The following is a 12,432-nucleotide window of genomic DNA, read 5'->3' on the forward strand; positions in this document are numbered from 1 at the left end:
AACAAGCTACATTACCAAATATTTTATCTTCAGAGTGTAGCTAGACTAAAAGATACAGTCATGTTTAGTAGGTGGGCAAAATGCCAAGCTAAATTCAAGATAGTAGAGCTTATCAAGAAACCAGATATAATCCACGTCTCAGATGACCTTCGTGAAGAGCACTGAGTTTGCTTCACTTTGGGTCATGCAAATGTATCACAAAAGTAGTCTGATTTAATAGTACTGTGTTTTAAGTGACCAAGAGATGAGTCTTCTAAAAAGTAATGTTGACAGATGACAAATTACAAGGACTAGGTGTCAGGACAACTAGTCCTCTTTCACTAGCCAGCTATGACCTTGGGCACGTGAGTTACTATTTGAGCCTTTATCATAAATGAACCTTGAGAGGTTGGAATAGGTGACCACCAATAGTCCCTTCCAAAGTTAATTTTTTTATAAACAGTAAGCAAAGATCAGAAAGGGGGAAGAGATAACTCCTTAAGAGAAAATAGCATATTCACAAAGGGACAGAGAGAAATGTTTACAACTTGTAAGCATTAACTGTGTGAGGCAAAGAGCACACACTAAAAATCAAGGAGAATGTAGTCTCCAAGCAGACAGAATTTTGTAAAGAATTTTGTTTGGGACAGTCCTATGAAAACTGGAAACCGGTATCTCGTGACTGATTAAACAAGAATTTAGCAAGCATTTTTCTTTACGGTGCATGGAGGTTTTCATGCATTGCAACAAAGGTACAATGCAGAATGCCTTTTAGAAGTAAAAGCACGCCAAGAGATGTTTATACAAACTGTACTTTTATTTATGTGGAACATTCTTTTGTAATAAAGCATCCAAAAGAGCCCAAGCATAGTTAGAATTTTCTGACTCATAGACCGGTGTGTCTATAAATAGAAGCATGTGCCACAAATTCATAAGTCTGTGTCTCAGTTATAATAACATAAAACACATTGTATATTTCCAGTTAAACTGGATTGATCGTCACATCAGAACACTGAGTCCCTCAAGGCATGAACGTGTTTCACAGGTGATGATGGGTTGAGGCGATACGGCTCCAAGTAAAAGGTAGTGGAAACAGATCTGAGATCCACCGGTGAGCACCGGAGAGCATAACACATCACGTTCAAAGAAACACACACCAAAAAAGCTTTGCTGTAGCTGCTTGAATCAGAAGATCCTCTTCTGTTTTAAAATTCAGTTTAATTTGGCAGCATTTACTGAACACCTAAAATGTGTAAGTGTCAAAACCAAATCTAATGAAGGCGTTTGATTTGACGTGGGATTTCTGGGAGAAGAGCTCAAAGCATGCAGCCGTGACAGCAGCCAATTCTAAAGTTTAATCACTGTGACAGCTTCACATTCAGCCTGACTCACTCCGTCACGGGCGCCCTTGGATGCCATCATTGTCGTAAGTGACTGAGCAGCCCAACTCGAAACGGAGGTCTGCAGAGCGCCTTGACATAATTTTGTTTTTCTCTCCAGCATCCTCTGGGCTCTCCTTTTATTTATTTATTTTTTAAAGATTTTATTTATTTATTTGACAGAGATCACAAGCAGGCAGAGAGGCAGGCAGAGAGAGAGAGGGGAAGCAGGCTCCCTGCTGAGCAGAAAGCCTGATGCGGGGCTTGATCCCAGGACCCTGGGACCATAACCTGAGCCGAAGGCAAAGGCTTTAACCCACTGAGCCACCCAGGCGCCCCTGGGCTCTCCTTTTATTCTGTCTTTTTGACCCAGGTGTCTTCATGCCTCCTAGATATTTTACCGTCCCCTCTTCCTAGTGTTGGTGATGATGGGGATACGGCATTTGCTCAGTGGCAGTCCTGGCTATCCTTTGGCAGTCCTGGCTATCCTTTGGCAGTCCTGGCTATCCTTCAGGCTAGCACAGGACCATCCAATACAACGTGCCCAGCACTCCACCTCCATGCATCCAGTGGTAGCCGTCTTCTGGCATCTGACACTTTTGTTCCTCAAACCGTTTAGGCTCTGTATTGACAAATCTCCTTACTCATTCATGCCAGTGTGTTTATGAAGTAGGCCAGGCCACACTTAAACAATCATCGTCTCTCAAACTGCACTTCCAATTCTGAAATCGGCTTTCCTTTAGCAGTAAGTTATGAATTCACGAAGGTCCTTGAGCCATTTTATGAAACACAAGATACTTGTCTGAGCACTACAGGGGGACACAAAGGGTGACGTACGATTTCCCTTGAGGGACTTGAAATAAAGGAAGAGAAATAGGACGGGTTAGACATGAAAATGAAGAATGTAAGGCAGACTGTGGAGAGTTTCCAATCAGCAGGACAGATAACAGGTGCTCAGGAAGTTAACCCTGGGGTCTTCTCGGCAGGGGTCAGACTGAAGCGGGTTCTTAAAGGAGCAAGAGGGAATTTGAATAGGTGGAAGGAAGGGCTGGGTATCGGAGATGTATGCAAGCCAAAGGAATCCCCGTAACACTCCTATCCAAAGAAGGCAGGAGGTGTAAGACAGCAAGATTGGGAGAAAGGAGGCTGGTGCTTGAGAACACAGCAAATCAGGCACAGCCAATCTCCTTGGAATGAGATGTTTCATCTTTGTGACAACAGCGGTTGCCACTGAAGGATTTTAATAAAAAACTATGCTTACGAATGATTTCTCTGTTACATGCAGAAGGAGGTGGCAGTAATTGGAAGAAATAACATCAACTAAAAGCCTCTGGGAATGTTTTTTATATGAGTCCCAAAGCAGGTTGGTAACGGCGAACTTGAAATAAAATACAGAAGAGACATTGGCAATTAAAGAGGTACCTGTACGAAGAGGGTGAATCAGAGAGCCTAACAGTCACTGAATTTCACAAAGGTTTTATATTCCTGACGAGCACGCTGCCTGAAGGTTCAGTAGTAAAATCACAGATCTGTGTAGTGAGTGAACAAGTCAGCACTTACCTAACATAAAAGCGCCGACCCGTTTTCCTTAAATGTTTGCAGGTTTTATATACAAACATCTTTAAGCTGCACAAACATATGTGTTCCATGCCTTTTCACACATGAGTGTATTTGTAACTACCGAAGGATGGAGGATAGAGAGATTTACAGAGCCTTTACCTGGCCCCAGGCCCTTGGACTATTGCTGGGAAGAGGGATCCATAGGAAAAAAGACAATTTGCCTTTGAGCGGCTTGCAAACGACAGCCTTCCTACACAGCTTAATGACGGCCTTCAGGCTGCTCACTTCCCCCTTGGGTCTCCCCTCCAGAGGGTCCTCCTGTCTCTAGCCCTGGCCACGCGTCTGTCTATGAGACGTCCTCCCCTGGATGTTCATGGACTTCTTCAACTCAACATCTACGACACTGACCCCGTTGTCTTGGCACCTGCTCCTCAACACACAAGGCTCCCAGCTCAGACAATGGCAACAGCCGGGAATGCTCCCACTGCCTCACTCTCCACACTACCTAACCTCGAGTTCTGTTCATTCTACTTCCTGGATATCTCTCTTATCCAGCCACCTCTCACCATCTCCATTAGCCACTCTCTGGTGCAGGCTCCCATCGCATGGTGCCTGCCACAGCTTCCCAAGTGGTCTCCTGACATCCCAGCATGTTACTCTCCCATCCCTGCCCACCCCGCAGCCAGTGTGACCTTTCTAAAACAAATACAGGACTGAGTCACTTAGCTGCTTAAAACCTTTTAATAGTTTCCTGTCGCTGTTAGAATAAAGTGCAAATCCCTTAATATCCATTGCAAAACCCTTTAGAGCCTGGATCCTGCCCATCTCTCCATCCCCACTTGGCTCCTCTCTCCTCTCTGAGCACCAGCCACACAAAATTCTTTCAGTTTCCCTAATGGTCCAAAGCTCTGACTCTCTTCCTGGCCCCCACATATCCTATTCTTCCTGCCAGAAACCCTTTCTCCCCATCCTGTAAATTCCTATGCCAAGGAACGATTACCCTAAGCTGAAAAGACAGACTCCTGTCGATAACGATCATTAGTCCATGTTCCCTATATGCAACTCTCTGTATTAGTTAAGAGTTTTAACTATCCTATTCCTGTAACTACAATGACCAGATTTTGCAAACTAAAATTCTAAAGAACAAGAATGAATTTTGGACAACAGGACTATCTTGAAATACCTTAGCATTATATAACTCCCATTTTAGAGCACTGGACATTTAGAACACTGGCCTTCCCTCACTGGGGACAAGGGATGCTGTGTGATTCCAAAAGAACAGAGGACGGCAGTTGCTGCTGGCACATTCCGTGGAATGGGCTTGACCGTTAGTCCAGTGTTTTGGAGTAAGATGTTCTGCTGAAGAATAATTGTGGAATTGTTTTATGCCTGCCCAAAGAAGAGGTGCCAAAAATAAAACAAAGCAACACACACACACCTTGATGGACCTTAGGAATGTAAGTCATCTTTGAGGTGCCCAGAACCAGCTCCCTCTCTTGAAGAAAGAAGGAGCAGAGAGCCCTCTACTTGCCTTAACCTGCCCTAGGACATAGCCTTATAGTCCAAGACCAGAGTGCAATCGGCCCTTTGTTGGGGTTAAAAAGGAAACACAGGCACCCGGTAAGGAGGAATAGAAGTGGTTCTAGGTTCAGAATGAATGGACCAGCCTACCTGGACCTGTACTAATTTGAACCCAGAAGTTCTGGGCAAGTGGGCTGGGTTATGGCGAGATTTGAGCACAAAGAGAGATCTCCTAGGAACCCCCAGTGACAGACGTCCTTGGTGGAACTTACCACAAAGGCAAGGAAATGATCTTCCCTCAAAGATTCCTTGGGGGCCCTCATGTTAAGTAAAATATGCCAGAGAAAGATGAATACTGTATGATCTCACTTACATTTGGAATCTGAAAAAAAACAACCCAAAAACCTAAAAACTTCCAAGTTATAGAAACAGGGATCGGATTGGTGGCTGCCAGAGGCAGGAGGTGGGGAGCGGGGATGTGGGGTAAAGGTGGTCAAAGGTATAAGCTTCCAGTCATAAAATAAATAAATTCTGGGACGTCACGTAGAACACAGCCACTACGGTTAACAATACCGTACTGCGTATTTGCAAGTCACTAAGAGAATCAATCTTGAAGGTTCTCATCACGAGAAAAAAATACTGTAATTCTGCCAGGTGATGGATAGTGACTAAACTTATTGTGGTGACCACTGTATTCTATATATACATACATCAAATTAGCATGCAACACAGCTTCAAGTGATAAAATTACATCTCAGTAAACCTGAATAGACAAGAAGAGCCCCAAGGCCTTGTGAGTAGACACGATCCACAGTGACCTGGCATCAGCTGCTGGAATATGCTGGTTCTCAACAGACATGTGATGCGGCTTGAGGGCCAGTTAATCCACAACAGTGGGCTGACTCTAATTTTACATCAGGTTCTAGACTCTTCTGATAATTATGGAAAAAAAAATCATGGTTCGCTTATGGGTTTACTCAAGATCATACAATGAATACTGAGTAGAGGTAGAAACAACAGAAGTGAGTCGGTGAAGACTAGGAGGTGGGGGAGGGGGAGGGGGGTAGTGCATTGTGCAGTCAAAAACACAGAAAGAGGGGCACCTGGGTGGCCCAGTGGGTTAAAGCCTCTGCCTTCGGCTCAGGTCATGATCCCAGGGTCCTGGGATCGAGCCCCGCATTGCGCTCTCTGCTCAGCAGGGAGCCTACTTCCCTTCCTCTCTCTCTGCCTGCCTTTCTGCCTACTTGTGATCTCTGTCTGTCAAATAAATAAATAAAATATTTAAAACACACACACACACACACACACACACACACACACACATACTCAGAAAGACAGGTGGGAAGGGAAGGACCTAGGCAGTCAAGGACTGTTCCTTACAATGTTTTGATGGTCTCTGGCTCTGCCTAGAGCTACTGGAAGTTAGGCCATATCCCATCAAGTCGGCATAAAGCCACGGTGAGGAAAAGTGGTTTCTGGACAGAGGAATGTGACGGAAAATGAAAGCAACATGACCAGACCTCATTATCTTGGTGCTTTTGATAACACTGGAGAGCAGAGTTAGATTTTGAATGGACTGAAATCTTCCATAAATGGAATCTGAATGCAGGCTACGTAACATCCAGAAATTCCTCAGGGAATTTCCTATTATGTACATGGAAGGGGGAATGAAGCAAGTCCCATCTGGCTAGGCAGAGAACATTCTCTGCTTAGGGAAACTTCATGGTTCTTGTGTTTAGTGCCAACGGCATGTTCATACTAGACCCAGGCCCTGCACACAGAGGTGTAAGTGTATTGAAAAGTGAGCTAGACGGAACAGACAATGCTGGGCAATTCTTTGTCTCTGGAACATCCAAACCAGAAGGCCAGATACTAATAAGGGTGTTGTTTTTATAAAGTCTCTGACGAGTTATGAGCCAATGTATGACCCATGTTACTCAGAGTTGCTACAGCAAAATAGAGTGACGGTATATTTTCCGATTAGCTTCCTATCAATACACAAGCTAAAATCAAGAACGGACCAACACACATCATTCAGTGACTCCTGCTCTTTGGGACTGACAACCTTAGGGAAACCTCAGAACTTTAAAGATACAATGACATTAGCCTTATTGGGGAAAAAAAAAGGCACTGGTGGGGAAGGTGACTCAGCTCACACGTCACCTGATCAAAGAGGTCTCCTCTGACAAATCTAAAGTACTGAACTCCATTCCTTTTTTTTTTCTAGATTTTTATTTATTTATTTGACAGACAGAGATCACAAGTAGGCAGAGAGAGAGGAAGGGAAGCGAGCTCTCCGCTGAGCAGAGAGCCTGATGCGGGGCTCGATCTCAGGACCCTGAGGTCATGACCTGAGCCGAAGGCAGAGGCTTTAACCCCCTGGGCCACCTAGGTGCCCCTGAACTCCATTCTTCACCCCATAGTCACTTTGAGTTACCCCAAGACACATTACGTTTGAGAACTATCAAGTTATCTTGTATTGTCCCTCATGCCTATTTGAATACAGGGACAGGGATTTTGCCTGGTTCATTCCTCTGTTCCTAATACCCACCAAGGCTGGCACAGAGTAAGTCTTCAGTGATATCTAACGACTGCCTTTCCAGCTGCCAAAGAACAAAGAGCTTAATCATGTGTAACTGAAAACTTTGTGGATTCCAGAAAAACCGGCATTCCCAACAATGCATCAAAACATCCCATATTGCGATGAAAAGTCTTTTCCGTTATAGATGTGACGGAACTTGAGTCCATACCTAGAGGCCAACTGAAGCAACATCACTCCAGGTGTGGCCCGGGATCAGCTAGCTCTGCATCACTTGGGCAGCTTGCTAGAAAAGCAAAACCGGGGCTCCACCAGAAAGCCAGTGAATTAGATATCCGAGGGGGAGCCCCCAAAAATCAGTGTTCAAGAAGTTCGCCCCGTGATTGCAGGTACCATAAAGTTTTGCACAAGTTATTTAGAAATAAAGGTGAGGGAAAAAAAACGAGAAATGCCGTAAGGACTAAACTCTCCAGGGACAGCTGGCACATTCTTGTTGTCATTTCAGTAAGAAACATGAAGAAAAAGGAAGAGGATGAATTATACTCAAAATTATATGCATGAGTGTGGTTCACGCGTGCCATGGGGTAATGCCCCACATTCTGTTTCATGGAGGCTTCCCAGAGCTAACTAAGCAACCAGCACAGTGACCGTGCTCCCATGTACAGACTCCCGCTTCACGCGACTTCCCCTCCTTCGGGGGGCAGCACTCTCTAGGAACTGTCCTTGAGGCGAATGACCAGGCCCCCTGAGCCAAAGCAGCCCCGTGCGGGATGTGAGGGCACCGTGTCCTACCGTGATTCAGATGTCTGATGCAGTCACTGAGGACAGCGCTGAACTTCTTCTGGTCCGCAGCCTCATGGAAGCAGAAGTAGCCATGTCTGAGGAACGGCTGCCACAGGTACACTGGGAATTCCTTGGGCAAGACCACGAAAGGCTGGGTGTTGTCCTTCTCACTGGAGGCTAAGGCAATGTGGAAAACACAAAGACATTCTTTTTTAAATTTTATTTATTTATTTAACAGAGAGAGAGGAGAGTACACCCGTAGGTAGAGCTGCAGGCAGAAGCAGACACCTTGCTGAACAGGAAGACTGACGGGGGTTTGGATCCCAGGACCCTGAGATCATGACCTGAGCCAAAGGCAGATGCTTAACCATCTGAGCCACCCAGGCGCCCCAACGCAAAGACATTCTAAAACGTGTGTCTTTTATTTAAAATACTTATTTCGGGTCCTGAAGGAAGCTCTTTGGGGCAGGCCGTGGGACAGAAAGGTGATATGAGATGTCTTCCCAAGATGGCGGGAGATGGCCGTTCAGGCTCTTCTCACTCCCTCCACAGGTAACTGTCTCATTCCAGACAGTAGCCTCATCCCCTCCCTGACAGGGACAGCCAAGGCCAGCAGACATCGTCTTTCTCAACTTCCTCATATCAAGGATCCGCAAACAGAGTCTGGGTGTCCCCGCTAAACCTCTTCAGGCTCACCGGCCTGCACAGTCACTCACCCTCCAGTCCCCACAGGCTCCCCTTCCGCCAGCTGCCCTCTGCCCTGCGCTCCCTGATTCCTCTCGCTCACTGCCAACCCAACACTTGCTTCTTCCTGCCTCAGTCTGGTTCCTGCCCCACCAGTCCCAAAACCCCATGGCTGAGGTCACTGATGTTGTCCTAACTGCCAACCTGTGGCTTCTTCTTCATTACCTAAGCCTTTTTATTTTTCCTCATGATCTAAGACTTCTAACCTGATCTGAAGTATCTGTTGCTGCTATCTGTCCCTTCTTTCGAAAACATTCTCTCCCCTTGACTCGCAGGATCACCTCTCTCCCAGCACTTGCTTCGATAGCACATATACTAAAATTGGAACGATACAGAGAAGATTGGCAAAGCCCCTGCGCAAGGATCACCTCACCCCTGATGTCCTTCGTGCTTTTAAAAAATTGTTTCAGGGGCACCTGGGTGGCTCAGTGGTTAAGCCTCTGCCTTCAGCTCAGGTCATGATCCCAGGGCCCTGGGATCGAGCCCCACATCAGGCTCTCTGCTCCGCGGGGAGTCTGCTTCCTCCTCTCTCTGCCTGCCTCTCTGCCTACTTGTGATCTCATTCTCTCTCTCTCTCTCTGTCAAATAAATAAAATCTTAAAAAAAAAAATTGTTTCAAACTGGTCTGCTCTATTGGCTCCCTCGGCCCCTTCTCTCCATCCTCCTGTGAAGTGTTGGTGTTCGCCCTGCTCTGTCCTGGTTTCACTCCATTTTGATTAGTCTCTGCTCTCCTTTGGCATGGTCCTCCACTCCGTGATATGGAATGTTGTTTCTGCAGGTCCTATTTCCCTTCCCTCTACCCTTTCCACCATGCCTTCTCCTAGAAGATTCTCATTCATCCTTCAAAAGTCAGTTCAAAAATAAATTTTAAAAAACAATAATAATTTAAAAAAAATTTTTTTTAAAAGTCAGTTCAAAAGCAGCTCCTCTGGATGCCTCTGCTGGTACCTCCCCACGCCCTAGAGACAGGGTTGAGTGCTCCCTACTTTGTTCTTCCTAAATATTGTACAGATTTGTTTTCATGTCTGGCACTGACACACAGGGTGGAGGGCCCAGGGTGACAGGAGCTCCCCCACTGGTTCTCACACAGTTCCCCTCCCCAGGAAGCAGTACCAGTGCCCTGGAACTCTAAGAGGATGGAAACCACACCTTATGTACCTTTGGACGCTTAGCCCTTAGCAAAGCCGTGGAACCGAGGAGATATTCAACCACAGTTTGTTGATTAAACATGCTATGTTGTCCTAGAAAATCTTAGAAGCTTTAAATGATGGATTTTTACCACTTACTCAAAATCAATTCTAAGAAACTCATATTAAACCATGCTACTATTCAGATCCCTACCTAAATTTTATTCCCTTCCATGCACTCTGGTTATATGATATTACTCTGGGTTAAACAACCCCCAGCTTATTAGCTCACACTCTCTACCTACATAAAATGGGCACCAACCTCAGGGAAGGGAAGGACCAAAGGGCCCTCTGAGAGGCCACTGAAAGCACCAGGCATACCTAACAATGAATCAGAGCCACATGGGAGACTCCAGAACAGAGTCTTGCTCCTGAATCAGAGCCACATGGGAGACTCCAGAACAGAGTCTTGCTCCTGGCAAATCTATAAATCAAGATTGGGTAAATAAAAAATAGATATCCTGGGGCATATATGGGGACTCTGGTTCAATGTCCTTAAATCTGAAGGGAACAAAGTAGAATTCGCTAGAATCACAAACTTGGGTGCACCAGTACCTCACAAACTACTTGGCACATAATATAAGAACGAATCACTGTGGGCGCCTGGGTGGCTCAGTGAGTTAAAGGCTCTGTCTTTGGCTCGGGTCATGATCCCAGGGTCCTGGGATCGAGCCCCACATCAGGCTCTCTGCTCAGCAGGGAGCCTGCTTCCTCCTCTCTCTCTCTCTGCCTGCCTCTCTGCCTACTCATGATCTCTATCAAAAAAATAAATAAAATCTTAAAAAAAAAAAAAAGAATCACTGTACAAACAAACAAATGAATCAACAATTAAATTCAGTAGCACAAACCTGTAGTTGTAACACATTGTCTGATGAGGAAGCAGAAGGCAAGCTGAGGACCAAGCAAACTACCCCCTCCCCACCGCCCCCAACTCCCAGATGGGATGTGTGTGACATTCCTCAAGCAGTCCTGGCAAGGGAAGGGAAAAACAGAGGGTTAAATGACAGAGATCACAGTCCTGCAGGACATGGTCTCCATCAGTTACCAAGATCTTAGTGATTTACAAAGAAAAAGCATTCTGACCAATAGCAGAACTTCCAGAGACCCATAACTCACCCTAACATCACCCTCTCTTCCATGAGTGATGGGGGAAACTGAGGCAGAAGGGAAAGTGAACAAAATTAAATTTCTTTATGACCTGCAGCCCTACGACAAGGATCTGAGACAGGCAGCGCATAACATTCCTTCAGGAAGCTCCCAACTGTCTTAACGTTAATGCTTTACTACTAGAAGGAAAAACGAGCCTCCAATATCCTGCCGTCTTCTTTAGCATATGAAAGTCCTTTCAGACACCTTCCCTTGTCCTTAAGTCCCCCAACTCCCAAGTATATCATCAGCCATTCCTCAAGACCCCAGTACCGCAGCTCTTTCTGCCCACGGGGCCGCCCCCAGACTTTCATAAAATCGCCTTGTTATACCAAAGACGTCTCGAGAATTCTTTCTTGGCCATTGGCTCCGGACTTCACCAACATTCCAAAACTATAGCATTATGTCTTTTCCCCTTCTTTCTTGGTTATAAAATCCCTAATTTCCTGTTGAGTAAGTGACCGTGTACGATAAAGACTACATTTCCAAGGGCGCCTGGGTGGCTCAGTGGGTTGAAGCCTCTGCCTTCGGCTCGGGTCATGGTCTTGGGGTTGTAGGATCGAGCCCCACATGGGGCTCTCTGCTCAGCAGGGAGCCTGCTTACCACCCCCACACCCCCACCCCTGCCTGCCTCTCTGCCTACTTGTGATCTCTCTCTCTCTCTCTCTGTGTCAAATAAATAAATAAAATCTTAAAAAAAAAAAAAAAAGATAAAGACTACATTTCCAGCTTCGATCGCAACTTGGTGGGTCCCAGCCACTAAGTTGAGTCAATGGGACAGAAACTGAAGAGGCCGTGAAACTACCTGGAAGGATCCTTAAAGAGAGGGAAGGCTCCACCTCCTTCTCTTTTCTCCTGCCTGCTTTCTGGAACGAGAAAACCATCCCTAACACTCCAACAGCCCCCTTAGACTGTATCAGTAAGGGCCACAGCCTAGACATACAGAGAGACAAGGCAGAAAGAGTCCCTGACATTTACGGAACTGCCACACCAGCCCTGGACTTGTAATATCCAAAATATCTTTAGCAAGAAATAAAGCCTTACGTATTTGAATCTTTGGTTGTTTGCAGCAAACTAGACTCTAACTAACGAAATGTCACGTAAGTGAATCACTTCAGCAAAATATGAAGGCATTATTGCTACATCATCTTAGTAGAATACTGCGTAAAGAAGACATATTTATTCATAACCTCTAGTGCTTTTTCTCAAGTGAGGTTAATGCCTTCTATCTTTATTGTGTCTTTATGCTTTCCTGTTGAATTTGCATCACACAGCGAATCTTCCTGATCAACATGATTTTATGGTACAATTCCCCTCGCCCTTCCTAAGATGTCAGAGTTTTGTACAAACAACTCAAAAGCTGCACTGACCCTTTAAAAGCTTCACGCCCCATAAAATTCACTCTTCTTAGCCTCTAGTTATCTCTCATTTAACATTTTACAACAATTTTCCAGATGCCATCATTCTGCATTTTTTCTGAGTTGAGTACCAAAGATATTACAAATGATTTACTGTAGAATATTCTATTTTTAAAATTCAGATGGCCATGCCATACAATTAAAAAAAAAAAAATCCTTGAAATACCCCAATCTGA

The 12,432-nt window shown here is 45.3% G+C and overlaps 1 protein-coding gene across 1 annotated transcript in view; it reads right to left on the reverse strand.

Annotated features, from left to right (window-relative positions):
- LOC111150692 (family with sequence similarity 129 member A) overlaps positions 1-12,432 on the reverse strand; it is a 164,775-nt gene that overhangs the window by 68,120 nt on the left and 84,223 nt on the right. The window contains exon 8 of the mRNA XM_022508239.1: positions 7,771-7,938. Within this exon, the coding sequence (XP_022363947.1) occupies positions 7,771-7,938 (168 nt within the window). The remainder of the gene's footprint in view (positions 1-7,770; positions 7,939-12,432) is intronic.

This window comes from Enhydra lutris, unplaced genomic scaffold (assembly GCF_002288905.1).
Source record: "Enhydra lutris kenyoni isolate GAN:26980312 unplaced genomic scaffold, ASM228890v2 scaffoldscaffold24, whole genome shotgun sequence".
Taxonomy (NCBI): domain Eukaryota; kingdom Metazoa; phylum Chordata; class Mammalia; order Carnivora; family Mustelidae; genus Enhydra; species Enhydra lutris.